At 38.1% G+C, this 24442-nt stretch overlaps 1 protein-coding gene across 6 annotated transcripts in view; it reads left to right on the top strand.

Moving 5' to 3' along the window:
- ZC3H6 (zinc finger CCCH-type containing 6) overlaps positions 1-23639 on the top strand; it is a 73672-nt gene extending 50033 nt beyond the window's left edge. For all 6 annotated transcript variants that reach the window (XM_007058938.4, XM_037896324.2, XM_043544190.1 and 3 more), the window contains 8 exons: positions 2970-3085; positions 6663-6779; positions 8571-8682; positions 11987-12096; positions 12678-12931; positions 15112-15629; positions 17841-18077; positions 21220-23639. In XM_007058938.4, the coding sequence (XP_007059000.2) occupies positions 2970-3085; positions 6663-6779; positions 8571-8682; positions 11987-12096; positions 12678-12931; positions 15112-15629; positions 17841-18077; positions 21220-22724 (2969 nt within the window). In that variant the 3' untranslated portion in view covers positions 22725-23639. The remainder of the gene's footprint in view (positions 1-2969; positions 3086-6662; positions 6780-8570; positions 8683-11986; positions 12097-12677; positions 12932-15111; positions 15630-17840; positions 18078-21219) is intronic.
- Positions 23640-24442: the final 803 nt, after the last annotated feature.

Raw genomic sequence — 24442 nt, 5'->3', positions numbered from 1 at the left:
ACCATTATGATCATCTAGTCTGACCTCCTGCACAACGCAGGCCACAGAATTTCACCCACCCACTTCTGCGAAAAACCTCTCACCTATGTCTGAGCTATTGAAGTCCTCAAATCGTGGTTTAAAGACTTCAAGGAGCAGAGAATCCTCCAGCAAGTGACCCGTGCCCCATGCTGCAGAGGAAGGCGAAAAACCTCCAGGGCCTCTTCCAATCTGCCCTGGAGGAAAATTCCTTCCCAACCCCAAATATGGCGATCAGCTAAACCCTGAGCATATGGGCAAGATTCACCAGCCAGAGATGGATGGCAGGAGAGAGATCACTTGATCATTATCTATTAGGTTAACTCTTTCTGGGGCACCTGGCATTGGCCACTGTCGGTAGACAGGATACTGGGCTGGATGGACATTTGGTCTGACCCAGAATGGCCGTTCTTATGTTAAACTTCAGGAAGGTGGTCAAGGCTTCTGATAACAGAGTTCCATAAAAACCAGGCTAATAGGATACTTCTCAGTTTTCACACGTTGAATTTACTAGATGAGGGTTTCTCAGTCTAGCTGTAGTAAGATTGAAAGTTGTTGAGCAATATTACCTGTGGGTGATTTAATATTTGGTGAATGCCAATTTGCCATTATCAGTATGTGTTTCTCACTCAATGTGTCTGAAGGTAAAGGAAGTGGTATGAAACAAGCAATTGAATAGGCTGAAATAATGAAAACAGGTAATTTATTTTTATTAAAATATAAACGTAGTCAGCAGTTACTGAGTAGCAAGATAAAAGCAGGCAGATACGGCCAAAAGATAAAAAGGGTTAATGCTCATTGATAAAGGTATATTTTCCCTTCAGAGTTAACCCAGGCTCTTACTCAGGTGTTGCTATGACCAGTCTTCCGTTAATACACACAAACCTCTGACCACTTCTCACTTTCAGACACATTAAGCTATAGGTTCTCTCTCTTAATCACTGAACTGTATTGCTTATGAGTGCACAACCAAAATTTTTAAGTAGAACAGCATCTTGTCCAACTGTGCAACAAGATCCTGCTGTCCCTATGCCACAAGGTATGCATGTCTGCTGGTGTTAGCAGTGTTGGCCCTCCTTGGCCCAGTGCATTATTTTAAGGCTACTTCTTGCGTCTGTACATGCTGTGTCGTGCTGTGGTCTGGGATCATAATTCACCTCCCTAGTATATGTTGTGCACATCCTGCCTCTGTCTCATAAATATAAAATAGATGCACATATTTTCCACCATCTTTCAGCTGTACCCTTCTTCACTACCGTCATGCTTTACCTCCTATTTCCTCCTTTACTCTCCTTCACCTCAGTCTCTGTGCATCTGTATATTTGTTAAATATTTGCCGCTCCTCTTCCATCTTTCGTACCGGTCAGTGTCATAAAGTAGTCGTAAAAATTGCTGTTATACCAATTTCACTTAATATATTTTTGCAGAAATGGCTTTTGAAAGCTTTGCTGCAGGCAAAAATATATGGTGGTAAAATTTTGTGGCAAAATGAAATTACAAGGCACATAAAACAGTCCAGAATTAAAAGATTAGAAGTTTGTGTGAATTTTCACAGAAATTTATTCACTTTCACACAGCATTATGCTGAAATATTTACGTTTGCCTTTTTCAAGCTAAATTTTAAAAATGTAGTTAAGGTTTGATTCTCTGGATTGCAGAGTGCCTCTTGTGAAGTGCTGAACACCTAGAACTGTTGAAGTCAATTCACAGATTTTTGAGTACAGAAGAAACCGTAGTGATTTGGTCTAGTTTCTTGCATAGCCCATTCCATATGATTTCCCTCAGTAATTCTGGCATCTGGCTCCAGTGGAAGCTGAGGGTGCATGGAAGTTTACAGGAGCACTCAGTATCCCAAAGAATTAGGCACTTAGCCTTTATAAATTACCTTCCTGCATTTGTGTTCTCTGGGAACTTTTCTGTTCTATAATTAGGCAAGGCAGAATTCAATTTTTATTTTTTATCATTTTGAGAGATCAATATTGATTATTTTTAAGCATTTATTTTTATTTTTACCAAATTTAAATGTTCATAGTGGCTGGAAATTGGGAGAGTGTCAGACAATAATGTAATAACAGTAGACATTGAGATTCAAAAAGTTAAAAGCTTTATAGCTAAAGCTTTATAGTTAAACACACATTTTCAACATTATATGTCAAAATATAGAAAGTAAATAGCCTTAAATCAAACTCTTAAGGTCTCAAGCAGCATCTTTCTTACTTCGCCAATTCGTAAATTTTGATTATTATCAATGGAAATGTTTTCCCTTGGTTTTTGTGTGTATAGTGAAATTGAAGTTTATTGACATTTACCAATAAAAATCTAATCCTTACAAGCCTATTTATGATTATAGAGATTGCATCACGTGTAGAAGAGAGATATGGGGGTGCAGAAAATAGTATTTTGTCATGTGCATATAAAGGTAGCATCAATATTTCTATGATTTTTATATGTACTCTTTAAATATTAAGGGTATTTAAAGGGAATTGATGTTATACATGGTATGTTAAGGAATTTAAAGCTGAAATACAGTATTATTTGTAGATCACCAAATCTTAAATACTTCAAACATTTGCATTCCTCACAAATACAATATACCTGCACTACAAGTTATACAAGGCTACTTTTCACAGAATAAATTATATACTCATTTTACCAGTCTATTATTCACTTTAAAAGTTTCAGGTAATTTCAAAATTCTGATTGGCTGATGAAGCCAGTCATGTCAGTATATGACTCAAGATATTTAGGGATTCATTCACCCATCAATATACAGAGAGGTAAACGTAATTTCCATTACCATTCTCTTCATTTTCTGCTTGCTGACTATATCTACTCTTCCTTCTAGTTTCTCATGTCAGTTAAAGAGGAGGCCACGTTAAAGAGCTTTTTGCTTCTGAAGAATAGTTATTTTTCTTTATGAGGTATCTGAAATATGTTCTAATATTTTTCAGGTATTGCACAAAGGGGTTTTGGTGTTGGTCGAGGACGTGGAATTCAGAAGAAGTTGAAGCGTAAAGATCGTGGAAGGGGAAGAGGGGCCAATAAAGGACCTGATGGCTTTCAAGAGGTACATGGAATTGAAGTTAAAAACACATACATGTATTTGCTAATACCTGGATACTCCTTGTTAACAGAGATGTAGACAGAATTGCCTAATTATGTTTTCTGCCAATTTTGTTCTGTTCTCCAGAGATTAAGCTAACTTTTCTAAGAAAGGAAGTTCCTAGCCCATCCAGTTGAGAAAATAGTCTTGTTTAGTCTGCACCCAGAAAGACTGAAACAATACTAGCAAGAGAATTACAAGCTTCACTTTTTAATGGAATGTTAACTTCGAAGATTTAATATCATCTTAATTGAGGATAAATTCAGTTCTGAGGAATTGCCTTAACTGCTGGCACCAAATCACTGGGTTTTTTTTAGCCAGCATAATTAAATTGGGAGACTTGATTCAGTTCCTAGCTGCCTACTCCTGTTGATCTTCCTCACAAGTTTTACTCATTTTCATCTAAAAGAAAATGTTAGACTTTAGTCAGTGTCAGCTATTCATCTTCTCAGCTGTCAGGCCTCTCTTATTCTATTCTTTAGACAGCCTAAACTGTGGTTCCTTTTCAGGTGATGGTCCTTATGTATTTTCCATGCATACCCACTGTACACCTGAGTCTGGAATTTTTTAGTAAGCCGTGTCCATTGGTTCATACATGCACTATAGTCCTCCTCATGCTCTGAACTGAGGGCATACGGGATGATGCGGACCAGTGACTGCAGTTTCTTCTTACCAATGCATGGTCTGAGTCAGAGTCTTCTGCGTCCTCAGCACCTTCTGCTACTGCGTCATTTCTGTAAATACACTGAGTTTGATTTTAGTATTCTTCTTCTTTTTTAGCCTCTGGTTCTACAGAACCCCATTCAACCTGGTTCTATAGATAGAATAATGAAAGGAGCATGTACTATAATGCAGTTAACTCTCCCTTGTAGAGAAGGATGCAAATGAAGAGACAAATACAGGCCCTAACAGGACAGGAAGAAAAAAAGAGGAGGGAGACCCATTCTTGATCTACATCAGCTAAATTACGATCTACATCAGCTAAATTACTTTATTTGCAAATCAAAAGGAGAAGGGCACATGGTTCACATCTCTCAGTATGAAAGATGGTTGCTTTCATGTGGACATTCATTCATCCTACAGAAGGTTCGTCAGAGTTCTGGTAGGACCAGAGTACTGCCAACCAGTTCAGAGTACTTCGGTTTGGGCTACTACCAGCATCCAGAGTTCTCAGGAAGGTCCTCTCTGTGACGGTGGCCCAGATGAAATGAAACAGCTATAGCATCTTCCCATCTCTGGTCGATTGGCTCCTAATAGGCAGATCCAACCAGGCGGTCCAGTTGGCTGCCCTATCCTTGTTCCATCGTCTGGCATCCTTGGGGATCTGTGTAAACAGAGAGAGGTCTACTTTGGCTCCCACAAAAACCTGTATAGGAGCAACCCTAGACTCAACCTCAGCAAAGGCCTGTCTCCATATGGACAGAGCCCAGGCCATGAATAGCCTGGTAACACAAGTCATCCTCAGACCTTGTCTCTCTTTCCCTCCTCGGTCACATGGCCTCATGTACCTATGTAACACCATTCACCAGGCTTCCCCTCCATTGCATACAGGGCTGGGTCCAGTCTGTTTATTCACCAGAGACAACATGCATACCAAGGTAACAATCCCTGCCAATCCCTGGCTTCTCTTGTATGATGGACAAACCTTCAACAGCTGCCTGCCTTTCCTTCCAACCACGCCTGACACAACCATGATCAGAGAGGCATGTATCATAGGATGGGGAGCCCATCTGAGCAGTTACACTGTGCAAGGCACATGGATTCCTCAAAAGGCTAGGATGCATATCTGTCTCCTACAGTCAGCCTAGCTTGCAATGCATTCCTTTCACTTATACTGTCCCATCATATCCAGATAATACCAGACAACTTGGTGACCATCTTCTATCTAAACAATCAGCGTGGAGCGAAATCTCTTTCTGTATAGAGGCAGTCAGTTTATGGAACTGGTGCATCAGGAACCACATATCACACTCTGCATATACCTACCAGATGTTCAGAATTCTATGGCGGACAATCTGGCACTTCACCACAGACCACGAGTGGGAGATACATAATTCAGCGCTGAACAAAATCTTCATTCAGTGGGGAAAACATCCTGGGACCTGTTTGCCTCCCAAGATGAACAAGAAGTTCAGTCTGTACTGCTCCAGAGCAGCATTGGCTGGGATACTGGGCGTGATGCCTTTCTGTTACCCTGGACAAACCACCTGAGATGCACCTTTTCTCCCATCCCATCACTACCACATGTTCTGTAAAAGATTTGGCATAACAGAGCTCAAATCGTTCTCTTTGCATCCAGTTGGGCCCAGACAGTTCTGGTTTCCGACCTTTTACAATGTCAGCCAGTCCTCCCATCAGCATCTGACCCTTCCTGGATCTGTTAACTCAGGAGAACTGCAAGATCAGACATCCCAACCCAGACCCTCTTCACCTTATGGTCTGTTATTTGGATGGGCGTCAAACCAAGAGCATTTATGTTCAGAGACCGTTCAAACTATTCTCAATCACAGTAGAAAAACTCCACCAGAAAATGGACCTGGTTGATTATTCTCAATCTGAGTTGGGAAGTAAAGTCCCAGCCAGAGGAGCATCCTCTCCTGAGAGGATGGTGCTGAGACTGGGAAAGTGGCTGAAGAGGGTGGTGAAGACCCCATCAGCACCATTCTGTTGTCTTCTTTCTGATTTTCTTCCTTAAAAGTTTACTTTAAAATATATAACGGAAGGAGACATCATATCAGGGTTAAGAGTTGATTCATGTTGCTTGGCTATTAACTGTTAGTATTCTGGCATTCCTGAGGGAACTCCTAGTTGCTGTATTTGGGCCCTCAGCTGGTGACTAATCTAACTGTAACGTTATTGTCTTGAGATCATTGAATATATGAAGTATTAGTTACTGTGTCCCATATAACAGAGGTACATTTCATTTTTTTCCTGTATACATTTGCAAAACTGAGATGTACAAATCTTTATAAAAAGAAAAGGAGTACTTGTGGCACCTTAGAGACTAACAAATTTATTTGAGCATAAGCTTTCGTGAGCTACAGCTCACTTCATCGGATGCATCTGATGAAATAAATTAATATGCTCAAATAAATTTGTTAGTCTCTAAGGTGCCACAAGTACTCCTTTTCTTTTTGTGGATACAGACTTACACGGCTGCTACTCTGAAACAAATCTTTATGGTAGCTGAAAGAAGATTCTAAATTTGTTGCATTTATAACAGAAAGCTTGCTATTTTCACCGAAGAATTTTACTTTACTTAGTCTTACAGAACAATATTAGAACATCCAAGAAAATGTATAATGCATATTTGGTTTTACTTTATATTTTGAGATAGAATAGCCTTTCTGTGAACTGTGTACAGAGAACACTCAAAAACTCTGAAAACACTCAAGTCATGATTTACTGTCATTTTATTTTGAAATTTTATTCCACTTTCAGATAACTACTGCTTTGAATGCTGTAATTGTTGTTTTCAAATATATTTAAAATAGTAACTGAAACACATACATTTAAAATATTTTTATTTCCTTTTATATAGGAAGGCAAACCAGTGAAGAAATGGGTGAATATGAGTCAGGAATTCATAAATCAACATACAGTGGAACATAAAGGAAAACAAATTTGTAAATATTTTCTCGAGGGAAGATGTATTAAGGTAAATATATACTTTATATGCATGTATGTATCTCTAGCAGGAGTCGGGGAAAGGGTGGGCATTCTATTTCAATTTAGCTAATATAAGGAAAACTTGTTTTATGTAACTTTGTTTTTTGCCTTAGTATTTTTTGGCAAGAAGTATAAATTAAAATAAATGCAAGAGAAAATTTTGAAGGAAAACTATCAAACTACATATCCTTTCACTGTGCAATGTAAATTATATAAAAATGATACACTGTTGATCACTTATTTTATTAGCAGGTACAGTATGATAAATACACTTGTGTCCAGCAATATTAGAATCTGAAATTAATGTAATATGTCATCTGTATTTTTTTTATATTTAATTTTGGACATATGTAGGGTGATATAGTAGGTAGATTTAGTGATTCATTTCTGTTTTAAAAATAATCTTTTATTGGATATTATAGATTTTGAGACACAGTGAAAAACACTGCTTTAATTATTCACGAAGAGTACTTCTCTCTCCAGCCTAAGAAAGGGAGAAAATATGCTTTCCCAAACATCCAAAAAAGGCAGACATGAAAAACCTCAGCAGCTTGGAGGGGTTGGGAAGCAGGAAGAAGAGAAATTGAATTAGAATATTAGAGCCAGACGTAATCCATGGCATGCATGCTAGCCTGCCATTATGTAGATTCTGGTATTGCATCATGCTGAAACAAATAATACAATGCAGCTTAATTCTCTGGTACCAAAGTTAATCTTTTAATCAATTATAAGATATAATATAGAAATTTGAAATAAATTATGAAAAATTTACATATTTGCTCTTAATCTGATGGTGTATGTCAAAAATGTTTATTATGTCACTTATTCCTAGTTCCACTGTGACTTTGGAGGTACACAATTTTCTGTCTTTTCATGATTAACAACTTTTTTTCTTCATCATTTACTTGCAAAGTAAAAATAAAATGTAATTGGGCTCTTTCGAAATTCCTGGTGGAAATATAAGGTAATAGCCATAAAATAGTCTTGAATATTTTCATGGCTTTGTCTGTTATGGTATTTAAATCCCATGGTTCCCAATATAAGTATTTAGTGCCACCTACCGTTATAAAACAGTTGTAAGATAACTATTTTTTTAAAGTACTTTCAAAAATTATTGTTTTGTAAAACTTTTGATGGAACTAGTCATAATGTAAAGTAATACAGTTTATATGATTTTTTTGTATTGTCTAAATGGCCAGCTCCTATATAATAGTTTCTAATACTTTTTCATAGCATAAACAACCTCCCCTTGCATTTGTGATCACATAATTTTCTTGCAACAACTACAGCATTTGCTTAAATTGAAAGATAATATTAGGAAGGTATTTAATGTTTCTTCGAGTAGTGTCCCTATGGGTGCTCCACTTCAAGTGCACATGTACCTAAAAGTGGAACACCCGTAAGGGGACACATCTCGAAGTTACTTCAATTACTGCATAAGGTGAGTAACCTCTCCATTTTTAGTTTCTTTTAATGCAATTTACCAGATGGAATCAAGGGGAAAAAACAGTGCCATGTGACCAGCCTACTCTCCGTGGACCACCAGCATATACTCTGTGAATCCTAGTCTGAGAATGTGCTAAAATGTTCTTTGTCTCCACTTCTTTTTGGAATCTCAAGAAAATTGACACACTTGTTAAATACTTGTATTGTCAATAGAGAGAAAAGTTCAAAACTGGATAAACAGGATGAAAGCATCGTTGTTAAAATATGAAGTTGAATAAATTCAGCATTTAGAATTGATAATCTCTTTGTCTCTCCTTTTCTGTCATATTTACAGGGAGACCAGTGTAAATTTGATCATGATGCAGAGATAGAGAAGAAAAAGGAAATCTGCAAGTTTTACATACAGGGTTATTGTACCAAAGGAGACAACTGCATTTATTTGCATAATATCCTTTGGAAAAAACTATATTTGAATTAAAATCCGAGTTAAGGTTTTTATATTTTAGTATAATTTGATTTTTCTTTAGACACTTTATAAACACACTGACTGATTGTGTTTTATTGTGAAATATCATTTGCAAAGTTTGTGCAATTGGTATATGGTGATATGTGCATGAAACTGAGAAGCTTTTCAAACTATAGTTAGGTATTTTCCATGGATTCTTTATAATTTTTCTTTTGAGGTTTATAACCTGATTATATATATATATATTAAAAAAATCTAAACATTACAGTTGGTTCACAAGCTTTTATCCCATGGATTTGTTTTTATGAAAGCAACATTGGCAAGTTAAAATTATAGAGTATACAATTTTTTTCATCTTTTTTTTACTATTGGGGTATTATTGGAAGATTAAAACTGAGAAATCTTAGAAATTAGTTTACTTTTTACCATGTATTTTGTGTGTCTGACATCCCATAAAGACATAGATTAGGGAGTCTGTAACATCATAGCCCCCTCTTGATTCCTTCAGTGGAAATAGTAAACACAGCAGCCAGCTCTCTCTGTGGTAAGAATGAGATATGACAACTTCAAGATCTCCATGTCCTTCCAGTCTGGAGCAGAAGGTGCAGTTAATTACCATCCTATACCTCCTTAGCACACGGAGCTGGTGTACATCATTATTTGGTCATATTTCTAAATGATGGGGTGGGACAGTGGTTTGTGTGGGAGGAGAAGAGCTGGATGGGGACAGGGTGGCTTTCCCCAACACACACAAAAAACACTTTTTGGAGTTGGAGAGGGGGAATGGATTACTTGCACCTGTGTAAAATGAGCATAAAGTACTTCTTATTGAATAGCATTGTACACCTACTTTGCTCACATATTGCACTGATGTAAATGACTGCACAACTCAGGTCTTCAGTCTTGAATTGTTAAAATAGCACTTGTTGTGGATTGTGCATGGTTGTACAAAGCCACAGAGTTGGTACAACTATTTCATGAACAAAAATTAGGCATTAGTTTTTATGTGTGGTTGTGTGATGGATGGTTAACATTGATTTGTATTTTATATTTGCTGGAGTTGTTTTAACTGTGCAAGCAGAGTTAATTTTTCCCTGACCAGCAATCAAACTTTTCTGCTGAATTTGGATGGTGAGGGTTTTGTGTATGAGAGAGAGAACTGGATGGTATGGTTGCTGTCAATTATGTAATCTTATCTGGATTGCTTTAGTATGTGTGATGTTTTTAGGGATGTAAATAATGGCATGTCTTGTTTTGAAATGCCCTTACCAATCTAAAATAAAGTTAAAGATTTTGGGGTGGGAATTCAGAGTCAGATTAGCTTGCTTTAAAGAATAAATGAATTTTACTGCTCTTTATTCCATTTAGCAACACAACTAAGAGAGAGAAAGCAGCAGTCTCTTCTTTCATTGCTTCCTCAACAGAATTGTTTACTGAGTTTTAATCAGCTCTGCTTGTGCAAATCCTACTGAAGGCAGCTGGGTTGCACGAGTGTCACTAAGGGTATAATTTGTCCTGAGAGCTTTTCTGCTGATGGTCCATGAGAAGGAAAGATCATAGTTTAACTCTGAAAACCTAGATTAAGTTTGAAAGTCTGGCAGTTAGAAAAAATTTTTATTTGCAAACTGAATATATTTCAAATTGTACATGCAAACCTGGAACCTGACAGTAACACTTGATCATTTTTTAGAGCAGAACCACACTTTATAAAGCTAAGAATATATGTGTGTGTGTACACATTATACACAAACACACACATACATACACATACAGTAAAAGCTTTGTTATCTGGCAGAATGCGGGGTGCCGGTTAATCAAAAATTCCAGTTAAACATACAGTAAAAGCTTTGTTATGTGGCATGATGGGAGAATGGGGTGTGCCGGTTAATCAAAAATTCCAGTTAACTAAGAGTTATATTTACCAATGGAATACCAATTTTCAAAGAGTTAGAATACAATAAAATGAATAAAATATATTAAATAGCGTACAGGTACAGGTACTCACCAATCCAGTAGTAGGTACTGCACTGCAGAGTGGTTGGTTTCTTGAAGCATGTAGGTGTATACAGGTAAAGTTTTCTGTACAGTAGGTTATCTTATGACACTACATATCACTGTGGGCAGCACAGTACACCCAAATCACTAAAAATACACTTAACACTAAAACTATACTGAACATAATTTAATCTTTCTTTGATGGTTCAGAAGGCACTTCAGGATCTTGCAGTGCCTCAGGGTCATTATTATTAACATCAGTTATCATTGTAGATGTAGACGGTGTAGGAGCTTGGGCTGAATCTGTAATGACCCTATGAGACACCCTGGAAGCTGCTTTTTTTTTAATAAATCCCTTGCTTGCTGATAATAATATCAGCTTGCTTACTTGTGTTCTGTCTCTTTTGAATAAAAGTAGAGGACAGAATGTGCAATTGCATAATCTCCTGGGCAGTATACTAGTCCCACTTACTAGATTGAAGATTTGTATTGGGAGATATCAGAAAAGCCAGTTAATAGAGCTTTCCGGCTGATAAAGTGCCAGATAACATAGCTTTTACCATATATAAAAAAACCCAAGAGCTGCTGTTTCAACCATTCCTCCCTCCCCCCCCACTTCAGTGAAGATTCCCTTTTCTTACACATAATCTGTCCCTAAATTTCATGGACCAGTATATAGTTTTTAATACAAATAACAGGTTTTGATTGATTGATGCTAAAATTGTACAAATTTTAATTTAAACAGATAAATACCTGGAAATTTAAAGTCCAGGATAAAATTTCATATTTAATCTCTGTTGTAAGTAATACATCATTTAAAGCATTAAATTTCCCTTGCTTCAAGAAGAGACTATACTTAATAATATATAACTTCGCTATATTGAGATGCTTACAGTAGGAAAAAATAGATAATCTAAGTAGGGAACTTCATCTTTTTCTGAAATTATTGGCTTTAGTTTGACAGATTATGAGGTTATTTCATATATTAAAACATTAATAAAGACTTGAAGTTAGACTTTAGTAGGGGGCTGGGGGGGGTGTTTTTTTTGTTTGTTTTGGGGGGAGCAGGTTAAATGCATATAATCAGTCTAGCACTGTCAAATAGGATTAAACAGTGAATTGCTTATTAGTCTTGTTATTAACCTTATTAATGCTTAAAATATGATTCTAGAAATGGTAAGTGTTTAGGAGCAGTGGAAGTCTAACTGAAAATTACTTTGTGAAACTGTTCCAAACTATGCAAATTAAATGTTGCTACCTGTTAGAGTCCTTAATATTTTTGCTGCTACATGAATTTCCTTGCAAGTTCTATCATACAGGAGCAAAATGTTACCAAGGGGATAAGTGCAAGTTTTCTCATGCTCCACTAACTAAAGAAACAAAAGAACTGCTAGATAAGGTGAGTAATGCTTATAGTGGTACAGTCAGTAAACATTATTTGAGTGGCAAGGTAGTCAAGTGGAATAAATATAGGTTGGGATCTTTCAAGGAGCCTAAGGGAGATAGTCACCTATCTCCCAGTGATGTTTAACATCCTAGCTCCCTGAGAAAATCTCAGCCCTGGAGTTTGGCTCTATGACCACATGCTACACAATGAATTCTCTTTTCCTTCTCTCTTATTCCAACTTCCTTATTCTTTCATTTTTAAATGTATACTCATATGGCATAAAATGTATTATATGTATTTTAGAACATGTTACTGCTTTCTATCTTCTGAAGTTACTGATCAGAGGACATGGACCTTCTAAAATTGTATGTTCCATATTGCAGAAATAGTTAAATTCCTGGCTGACCTAGAAGAAATTTTAATGGGGGATTTAGAATTCTTCTGAGTTTGATGTTAATGGCAGGAAATATATAATAGACATACTATTACAGAGCAGTTTAATTCTTTTAACATATAAAATGAAGACCTACAATGAAATGTTAAGTTCAGTGCAAATTTAGTACAAGAACTTTCACTGCATTGCTTTGTTTTAGGTTTTGAATACTGAAGAGGAGCCACAAAATGAAGATGAAAAAGAACTGGAGGAACTCAGAAAGCGTGGCATAGTTCCTCTTCCTAAGCCACCTCCAGGAGTTGGACTTCTGCCAACGCCACCTGAGCAATTTTCATTTTCTGAGTCTGATACAGAAAATTTTCAAGATCCGTCTGGTGAATTCAAGAAAATTCCATCTCTGTTTGAGATAGTTGTGAAACCGACTGTGGATTTAGCACACAAGATTGGAAAAAAGTAGGTTTTAGAATGAAATATGGCTTTATAAACACTTGAGAAATGGACCACACTACATTTTTAGAAGAAATTGATAGCCTTGAGGATTTCCAGTATTTGCTATCTAACGGGGGGCGGGAGGAGAATTTCCACTATTTGCCATCATAATTATAGTATCTTTTGCATATCTAATACCCTGTACATAGGATTACTATTCCTGGGTCTTGACCTTCCCAGAAGAAACAGGCAAGGAATTCACTCCCTTCAGTGTGTTTTTCCAGTCCTCTGAGTGACTATGAACCCACCTTTCCTTTGCATGGTGAACAAACCTCCTTCTCCCTCTAGTCTCCCTGATAGTCAGCTCTTTCTTGACTTCAGTCAATGAAGGAACTCCCTGATGAAACGGTGTGCAGGGTCTTCGTTGCTACTATTCCAGCTCTGCCGGACGTCACTACCTTTACCTGAGCTGTTCCTCTTACCCAGCTACTTCCCGTAAAACTTAAACCTAATTGTTAGATACGAAGTTTTATGTGGTCCTGTTGAGTTGGATTTTTTCAGAGCTCTTTGAGTTCAGGTCTTTGTTGGTCGTGGGATGTTTTAAACTGTAATTTAGGCAGGTGTTGTGCAAACCTGCACATGCAGTTCTGCCAATACACCTTGCTGTTGACTGCAAAAACTATTCTGCTGCTCCACTCTTGGGCTACTCATGATTGCCATTTGTGATGGATTTGTGGCACACAGTGTGATGTGTTTGTAATGTGGACAGACATTTACTATAAGAATTAGTTTGCCACTGCCAACCTCAGATCTACTTGGCACCAAAAAGATTTGAACAGATATCCCCAAAGAAATTTGGAATCTAAACAGCTTTTTTCTAACTCCCCCACTGCTTTTAGGCAAAAAAAGTGTTTGCAGTGTTTTTCTATCCATGTTGGTCCCAGGATATTAGAGAGACATGGTGGGTAAGGTAATATCTTATATTGAACCAATTTTTGTTGGTGAAAGAGACAAGCTTCCAAGCTACACAGAGCTCTTCTTCAGGGAAAAAATGGTAAGGGAAACCATTACAGTATGGAAAAACTGTAATCATTCCCTGATGGTCTAAAGAACAACTCGACTAAGAAAATACAGTTCCTAGTGCTGTTCACATCCATACATCAGTGACACTTGTGCAGGTTAAAGTCAACAGAAGATATATTGCAGTTTTAAGTGCAGTGTTTATCTTAGACCTTAGTTTCTCCTGTACAGCTGACACATCAGGTAGTCCAGTTCCTTCACGGATTACGGTTGCTTGCGAGTTGTGATACTTTGTCTCAGATGGTGCTAGTGCAGTCAATATCCTTTTGTTTACTGTCTTCTTCCTGTTCTTCCTTGGCCTTCCTAGCTTTCTCTTTCCTTCTTCAGGTACCCAATTCAGTGTTTGTCTAGCATGTCTCCCACCCTCCATACGGTTTACATGTTCCGATCACATGAGCTTGCTTTCTTTGATATTTTCTAACATGTTCTGCTCTGTCAGCTCCCACAATCTTGCATTTGTTACTTTGTCTTTCCATGAAATATGTAATGTTTTCCTCAGCCATCTCTGATCAGCCTCCTCCAATCTCTTTTTGTTAGCCACTGTCATCAGCCAAGTCTCCGCTCTGTACACTAGCATGCTCAATACAATTGCATGATATAATCTGACCTTTGGTTTGGTGTAGAGATCTCTGTTGACCAGTTGTTGTTCATCCTTCTGAAAGTAAAGTTTGCTTTTCCTCATCTCATGTGGATATCTTTATCACAGCTACGTTCAAGTGTTGTCATGTTCCCCAGAGAGCACAACTCTTCTGCCTGTTCAGTTTATTTTCCATCCACGTACACATTTGCATGTATTGTCCAGTTTCCTACATTTATAATCTTGGTTTTCTCTGATTTACTTTCAATCCAATTTTTGCTGCTTCCTGTTCTTCCTCTGATGTAAAGCCAATCATTCTGTACCACATCATGCTTAGTAAAGCAGTGACTTGTTTGCCATAGGGACAGGGTAAAATGTTGTGGAAAACAGATGTCATTCCAAACTTCTAGAAAGGTATGGCAAGGAGAGGAAAGTTGTATTTTTTAAAATGTTGCCTTTTTAAAATGTATAAATGATATGTACTGCGATCTGGTTTTGTGTAGCATGTATATGTGCTTTTTTTTAATTGTCAATTTTCTACCTACAGGCCACCAACTTTCTATAACAGCACATCACCACCAAGACCACAGTTTCAGGGAAATGACCCACATCCTCAGCATATGTATAATCCCGGGTCAAGTCCAGGGCCTGGTCCCAGCATACCACAAGGACATAATGGACCAGTAATGCACCCAGGTTCTCCTGGGCATCACCAATGTACAGGACCCCAAGGTCCAGCAATGCCACACAGCCCTCCTTTGCAACCTGTTCCACCAGGCTTTTTAGGACCACAGGGTCAAACTGGCATACCGATTCAAGCACAAGCTGGTCCACCTTTAACACCACCAGGCATTGGTGCACCATACAACACTCCAGGAGTTCAAGGACATATGATGAATATGCCCAGAGAGAATCATTGCCCACCAGGCCCACTGTATCAGCAGATTCCTGGTGAACGACAGCAGAACATCAATTATGAATCTATTCAGAACCCAGCTGATTTCTATGACAATTACTATTCACATCAAGCTGTACATAGCTTTCAGCCAACTAATAACACAGGAGGTAAGTCTGTGTTCAAAATTGTTTTTGTTCCTTGGTGAGACATGTTTCTGTTTTCTGAAGTATTACTGCACCTCTAGAAGAATTGAGAGAAATATTAGAATAATTAGCCTGTTTTGAGATATATCTTTAAAGAATATTGTGAAACAACCTTCTTTTAAAAAAGAAAAAAGCTATTCTAGAACTTTCAAAAAAAGAGAAGAAATCTAGCAGAGAGCCATTCTGTAGAGCTGACTGAAGTAAAGACACTAGGACTAGTACTTGTAAATTTAGCATTTACAAGAATTCTAATGCATCAGGCTAAACAAGCCAGTCAGTTTTCTTCTCTCTGACTCCTTTAGCTCTTTGTTCTGTACTCACCGTATGCAGTATAGTTGTAGCTATGATGGTCCCAATGATATAAGAGGGACAAGGAGGGCGAGGTGATACCTTTTATTGGACCAACTTCTGTTGGTCAGAGAGACAAGGTTTCGAGCTACATAGAGCTTTTCCTGTGGTCAGCTGGAAAGCTTGTCTCACCAACAGAAGTTGGTCCAATAAAAGATATTACCTCGCATCTTGTCTCTCACCATATAACTTATTCATACAGGAAAAATTTATAACAGATTTTAGAAGTATTACATGCAGATTGTAAATCAGATGTCTAGTTCAGTGATACTCAGGTGGTGGCTCTTCAGTGTGTCTGATGCGGCTCTTTGCAGTACATGATATTAAAACACTGGTTTAATTATTAACCATTCAGGAGGCTTTTACTATGTTATTAACCAATGGTAGTTGATAAAATAATATTTGATCAATCACTAACTAATCGCCCACATGTAGAATACAGATAGGGACCAGCACTCGAAGAAGAAATGGAGGTTACTTACCTGTAACAGGTTCTCCAGGATGTATTGTCCCTATCTGTATTCCACTACTTGCCCTCCTTCCCCTCTGCTCCAAATCATGACTAGATGCACAGTAAAAAGGAGGAACTAGAGAGGTGTCAGTCCACATGCCCCTTACTCTCTTGGTTCAGAACATGAGGAGAACAACTGTGCACGTGCAGGCCAGTGGATGCTACTTGCTAGACATCTCTGATCTCGGGTGCACGGTGTGTATGTAGGATACAGATAGGGATCACACGTCTCGAGGAACTTCCTGTTACAGATAAATAACCTCACTTTCTTTGCTAAGATCAAGGTACAGTCTAACTTTTAGCCTGAAACTACATGAATCTTTGAGAGCTTGTTTATCCTGAACAGCTGGTGGTTGTCCTTGTTCTCCTTCAGACCAACAAGTCATCTTGCATAAAAACCCTCCTATTTGGAAGATATTCAGGGTCTGGCTGTCTGAATGTAAAACTTTAAAAAGATTCGGGAGCCTCATTTTCAATTGACTCGACACAAGGAGCCTAAATACCACTCTTTCAGTTTTACTCATAGTCTCAATGCGAACACAGCCTCCGTTAAGATCTGCTTTTTCTGTTTACTGTATCTGAGTGACTGCCTCGGCACCTTGTGGGTCCAATATGGCTGTTTTGTGAACCTTTCAGGTATCGTCTAGTAAAATCTGGCTTCTCACCCTCAATCTTCCTGATTTATCGAGGCAGTAGAGAAGCTCTGTCCACCTCTCAAAATTTGCAGAATTTAGTGTTATAATTTTTTTTTCTATCATGCAGTTATACTCACAAAGAGACATAATTAAAGTTGCAGTGCTAACCTTAATTCTGATGTTTTCTAACTTTTTGAGTGCTCATCTTTGCAATTTTAAAAATATTTTTAATGTAACTTTTCTCCCTGTGTGTAGATACAGATAGTCCCTTAAAAAAACAGTTCTATTCACAATAGATTTGATAAAATCATTTCTTACTGGTGTTCTAGCCAAGGGGAGAGTATCATTTTATCGTTTATTTTAGCACACAATATGTGTGCAAATTGGTGAAAAATCATCTGAAAGCTTGAGAATTGTCAGATTTTTGTTACAATTTAGGATTATTATTTTTTTGCAAATTAAACAGTTTTTTTCAATTGGGGAAAAAATCAGAGTTGACTTTGCAGTTTGTATGTCATGTTTCAGCCTGTTTCAATATGAAATAGTTGAAAGATTAACCTTTATACAGTGGGATTTATAAATATTTTCAAATTTATTTCAATTAATATTGCCTTGTAAAGTCTTCTCTGGCTATTTGTTAGCAGTAAATTAGCTGATTCTTTTTTAATATTATATATGCAGATGGAACATGGCATGGAGAATTTACTGATCACCAGGCTCACCTCATTGTTCAAGATTCACATAAGAGTGGAAATGAATCAGATCGCGTCAGTAAAACAGGCCATAAACCTGCTATTAATGTACCGGATTTTCTTCCAGCAATGCAGAAAGCCCTTTTTGTAAGACTTAGTCAAAAACAGCAAGAAGATGGAGAACCAATCAGCAGTCAGTCTCAGAGGGCAATGAGCAAGGAAGAAGGTAATGTTGACTCTTACATTCTAAGAAAAAGTTCTTTTATATTGTGTCAGGATAATAATCCCATTTTTATTTTGTGACTATTTCCATTAATTACACTATGCCTATATAAGTTCCTCCTTTAATTTCAACTGAATAACTTATTCCTTGCTTCTTTTCCTAACCTGTTTTGTAGTTTTTCTGTGGGTTCTTTAATACAGTAGAACCTCAGAGTTAGGAACACCTCGGGAATGGAGGTTGTTCGTAACTCTGAAATGTTCATAACTCTGAACAAATTATGGTTATTTGTTGCAAAAGTTTATAACTGAATGTTGACATAGTACAGCTTTGAAACTTTACTATGCAGAAGAAAAATGCTGCTTTTAATCCTCTTAATGTAAATGAAACAAGCACAGAAACAGTTTCCTTACCTTGTCAAATCTCTTTTTAAACTTTCCCTTTTAGTAATTTACGTTTAACACATTTTTGTTGTTGTCTCTGTTGCTGCCTAATGGCATACTTATGGTTTCCAGTTAGGTATGTCGTTGACCAGTCAGTTCACAACTGGTGTTCATAACTCTGAGGTTCTACTGTATTAGTCTTGGTACCAGTCTTATTCATTATTTTTATTAATAACCATGGGACAGAAGTACAACTGTGCTAATGAAGTGTGCTGCTGATACAAAGTTGGGAGGCATCCTCAATACAGAAGGAGGATCAGAGTATTATACAGGAAGGTCTGGATGACCTTGACAACTGGAGTGACAGAAATGGGATGAAATTCAGTAGTACAAAGTTCAAGGTCATGCACGTAGGGTCTAATAATAAGAATTTCAGCTACATGCTGGGGAATGGATGGCCAATCTTATCAGAGGAGAATGAGGGTATGTCTGCACTGCAGTTAAAAATCCGCAGCTGGCGGGGCTCTAGCTGCAAGGCTGTTTCATTGCAATGTAGACTTCCAGGCTCAGGCAGCAGCCCATTCTCTGGGACCCTCCCACCTTACCGGGTCCCAGAGCTTGGGCTGCAGCCTGAACTCGGAAGTCTACACTGCAGTGAAACTGTCCCACAGCCTGAGCCCCGTGAGCTTGAGTCATCTGGCATGGGCCAGCCACAAGTTTTCATCTGCAGTGGAGACATTCCCTGAAAGGGCTTGGCTTATTTAGCCTAGCAAAAAGAAATCTGAGAAGGGGATATGACTGCTGTCTATAAATACATTAGGGGGCATGCATCAGGGAGGGAGAAGGGCTATTTAAGCTAAAGGACAGTGCTAGCACAAGAAAAAATTGGTATAAAGTGGCTGTGAACAAATTGGAGCTGGAAATTAGAAGAAGGTTTCTAGCCATCAAAGCGGTGAGGTTATGGAATAGCCTCCCAAAAGGAGTTGCATGAGAAAACAGTTTAATCAAATTTGAGAGAGCTGCACAAATTTATGAGTGCAGTTGTATGAAGTGGTTGCTTGTCATGTTGAGGAGCAGAGCTTAGCAACCCTCCCCCTCCCAGTATATTCAGGGTGGGGGAGGGTTGGTCTCCTTCCTCGGAAGCATCAGAGATGGCTGCGGTTGGAGATGGGACACTGAACGGTGTGGGCCAGTGCTCTGAGGTGACACCGAGCATTCAGGTGCTTGGCTGGTTGGTTCTTGCTCACTTGCTCAGGGCCTAACTGATCGCCATATGTGGTGTTAGGAAGATATTTTCCCCCAGATCAGATGGACAGCGATCTTGGGGTTTTTTCATTTTCTGCTTCCGAGTATTGGTGCTAGTCACTTGACAGAAATTATCTGGGTATAGCTCACTTAATCATTTCCCTGCCTCAGGCATTCCTGTTCTCTCTCTGCAGTCTAGTGTCCTCTGGGCTGTAATATTTTGATCCAATTTCGGTTGTTGGGTTTAGTGTGTGGATACTGAGTGGTATTGGTGGCCTGTGACCTACAGCAGATCAGACTAGATGATCTGGTGGTCCCTTCTGGCCCTAAATTCTGACTATTGCTTCCTTGAAGGGAGGGCAGATTACCTGTTTCTGTTAAAGAAGGATCAGTACAGCCACTGCCCAGGAAATCACTGGCAGATGCTGACAATCTGGCCAGCTATCACCCTGTGTCCTGTCTTCCAGTTTTGTTCAAGATTATCAAAAAGGCTGTGGCAAGACAACTCTTGTAGTATCTAGTGATCTCAGACCTCCATGAGAATCAGGGTATGATCCTGGGTCTGGGACATAGACTGCGTTGGTAGATTCTCTTCCTGGCAATGGATGAAGATAGTGTGCATGCTGGCATTATTAAATCTATCAGCTGTCTTCAGTGCTGTTGATCATGAGGTGTTGCTGACTCACCTTCAGATCACAGCAGTGGCAGATGGGCTGCTTTAGCGTGACTCAGCTCTTCCCTTGTAGAGCATCCTCAGAAGGTGGTGGTAGTAGTAAGAAACTGCTCTTCCTCTCTTAAGGTGCTTACACATGGAACATCTGACTGGTCCAAAACAGTCAGTGATCATAGTCAGTGTCTGGGTGAGACTGCGGCATGGATTGAAAGTGAGTTGGTTGAAACTTAAGCTAGACGTGACTGAGGTGATGTTGATGGACTGGGAGATGATACTACAATTACAGGGCTTCCCAGTAACTGCAGTAGTGGTTGATAATTTATCCTCAGTAATCTAATATTGTTTAAATACCTTCCCTTATTTCCCTTTCTGGAACCTGATTTCTCCCTGAATCCCTTACATCTTGGGTTTCAAATATGAAAGGGAAATAGAGTAGCAGTTCAGCATTTCCACCTTGTCCATTTAAGATAGCAGCAAGCCATATCTTCCCCCTCAACCAACAATAAAGCCACTTACATCAGGATTCATGTGTTTAAAAATACATCTTTTTATGAAATTTAAATTAAACAGAATTGTTGACAGGAATAGTTATTTTCTTACACAAAAATATTGGAAGAGGTATACAAGAGAAGAGAAAGCAGCAGTTGAGTGTTTATTCTTAAGTTGTTATAACTAGTTTTTTTACTCCCATTAACTGATTTCTGTGATCCTAATTTATAGTTGCTATTACCTTATTTTGCTAAGTCTTAACATCAGACGAAAGCCAGTTATTAAGAAATTATACTTAGATCAAAGTCTATTGAATCTCCAATGATCATTTGTTTGACTAATCTTTGTTTTCTTTCAGATGATAATGTAAACTGGTACTCCAGTAGTGAAGAAGAGGAGGGAAGCAGTGTTAAATCAATATTAAAAACCTTAAAGAAACAAACTGAGAATATTAGGAATCGGCAACAACATTCCACAGAACAACATATGGTCGTTGTTCCTAGTGACCCAAGACTTGCTAAAGAGAAATGTACAGGAAACCAGGCTGTTGATCCGAGACTGAGATCCACTCCTAGATCAAATACTAGGAAACCTACAGAGTCGTCATCTTTTGACCCAAGGCTTGCACGGGATCCCAGAATGTTAAAGGTTAATGAAAGTGGGATTGCAAGTTCTTCTGTTGGTGGAACAAAGTTAGATTTACATCATGCACCCACTGGAGTTAAGGTCAAGCAAAAAGGAATGGACGATGATGAAGAGGATGCAGAACGAGAATTAAGAGAGAGAGCTTTTCTAATACCTTTGGAACCTTTACCTGGTGTAACATTAAGGGATCCAAGATCTCAGCTTCGACAGTTTAGCCACATTAAAATGGATATTATCCTGACCAAACCAAACTTTGCTAAACATATTGTATGGGCTCCTGAAGATCTACTTCCAATACCCTTGCCTAAACCTGACCCGGTGTCTTCAATTAATTTACCTCTTCCTCCACTTATAGCTGACCAGAGGCTTAATAAATTACGTAATTTAAAAAGTGATCCCCATCCAAATGCAATGCCAGCTGACCCAAGACTGGCAGCAAAAGCAAAAAATAATATAACAAGCAGAAGTGGTTCTTTGGATCAATCTGCAGATTTGCATGCCAGTAGTTCAAGCAAATTAGGAGATCCTCGCTTACAAAAAAATGTTGATCCCAGACTCCACAGACTGTCTAGTACAGAAACTCACCATGGAATCACAAAGGATTCTCATCCTCCAAAATTTGACCCTCGTCTAGCCAGATCTGGTATTGGTTCATCCCAGCCCTCAGAAGCTGTCATTTGTAAATCTGACCCAGACGTTCTGCCTCCTTATGCACCCAAACTATCAGCAGCAGGTGTTAGACTGGGAACTCCAAGCTCGATACTTAGTGGTATAAGTTTGTATGATCCAAGAGACCAGAGCTCATCTTCATTAGACCCAGCTCCAGTTAATTCGGGAGAGAATGGAGAGAACCAGAAAAAAAGTATTTTGAAAAATACTAGCAAAAATGAATCTACTCTGTCAGAAGACATGTTGCCACAGAAATCTGTCCCAAATATGGATAAAAGTACAGAAGGATCAGCAGAGGCCAATTCAGAAAAAGCAAATAGCATCAGTAAATCTCAGGCTAAGCACTCCAGTACTGCACCAGCAGTGCATAATCTTCCTATCCAAGCTTTATCAGGATTGATCAGACCACAGTACAGTGATCCAAGGCAAGTTAGACAGCCTGGACAGGTAAATCAAATGCAAGATAACGATCCAAGTGGGGAATCTGATGATAAGTCACTAAAAGATGTTTTCAAGACTTTTGATCCAACTGCTTCACCATTTTGTTAGCAATTGATTTATTAAGTCTTTTTACGGTTGTGAATATTGCAGTTTTCTGCTGTTTTGTAACTGGTTTACCTATTTGCTTTATTTATTTTTAAATTATAATTATCAACACTTTTCAGCTGCTAATCTCAGAACCACATGCAGTTTCACAGTATGCTATAGTGTTTGCAAAGCTGTGGTATTTTCTATATAATACTTTTCCAATTTCAGGGAGACTAATAATTGACATGTAGAAAAGACCCTCTATCATGTTAGATCTGATAAAAGCACTTTCATTGTAAATAAGTCATTAAGAATTCAACTCGGAAGACCTGTATATGTGTAAGCTGTCTCTTTCATAATCAACATTTAGATATAATGATTGCCACTTTTGTATGATTGTATAGATTCAAGCAATATGATGTACATTACTGTGAGAGAGACTATTTAAGACAAGGATTGTCTTACTTATCAAGCCAAACCTACTAACTGAAATATACCTAAATGAAGTAAAAGGAAAATGTTGATCCTCCTTTTCAGAGCAGTTGATGTAAGGCATTGTTTTTATTCATGCAGTCAATATTCTTAGTGTAAAAGATACCTATCACATATTGAGGAGTTAAAATGTCATATCTTTTTAAAGTATTTTATTCTATACTGTATATAGAAGAAATTGTGAAGTACATAACTAGAAGAACATTACTGTTAAAGTGGAGAATACCTAAGTTGTCTAATACAAAAAAGTTTTATTTAATTTTTCATGCATACACAATTCTGAATTAGTGTGATAGCTTACATTTTGGTGTTCATGTATTTCAATGTATTTTTGTATTCAGCTGCTTAATTTGTATTGCTTTTTTTGTATTGATGTAACTGCAGTACTTGTATTCATTGTGTCTTTATGACATTTTTAACAAAAAATTAAAAGATACAATCAAAGTCTGGTAGTCGCTGTTAAATTGATAAGCCTGCTAAAATACCAGATAGTTACACACATGGAAAACAGTAATGGAGCAAGTCTGAAGCAGAGATGATGATTAAATTTGCTGTATTATACTCAGTTGCCACAAGAACTTGTGTCCCAATTCTGCAGTCCTTTAGTAGGCAAAACTCTCATTAATTCCAAAGGGAGTGTTAGCTCCGTCATGGCTTCAGGGTCGGACCTTTAGTAAGAGAGAGGGTTGTGTTTTTTTGGGAGGTGGAGTTGGTTTGTTTATATAAACTAAAAATATCTAGATGGTTACTCACAATGACACACTCCATATGGAGTGTCCAGCAGTATCATGGCTCTCCTTTGAGCAGTCGTGGAGTAGCAGGCTCAGATCACAGCTGTCCTCATTGGCTTCTTTGTTCATCTCTTTGGGCTGTTTTTGTATATAGTTCAGTTGTTATATAGTTAGTTGGATTGTTTTTTGTTTTATTTAAAAAACTAGATTTTGATGCCTTCTCTGCTGCAGAACTCGTGGCTCCAGCCCACTTGGGTTACTCCCTTTCATTATATCTCCTCTTAGTTGGGCTTTTTTTCCTTTTCCCTTTAGTGTGGTGTTTGACTAGGACATGTCATGGCTGAGATAGCACCTTAATGTTGGTCACAGATGACTATTTTAAGTGTCTGTAGTGCGTATGTGAAAGCAGTATTCCATACAGGTGCTATAGCTAGCTATCTTTCCTTCATGAACAGAACCCAGAAGAATCAGGAGGGCAATCTGATAATAAATATTACATTTGTGCTATGTAGCAGA

This window comes from Chelonia mydas, chromosome 3 (genome assembly GCF_015237465.2).
Source record: "Chelonia mydas isolate rCheMyd1 chromosome 3, rCheMyd1.pri.v2, whole genome shotgun sequence".
Taxonomy (NCBI): domain Eukaryota; kingdom Metazoa; phylum Chordata; order Testudines; family Cheloniidae; genus Chelonia; species Chelonia mydas.
Note: the sequence above shows the minus strand (reverse complement) of the source record. Positions and strands in the feature narration are given on the sequence as shown.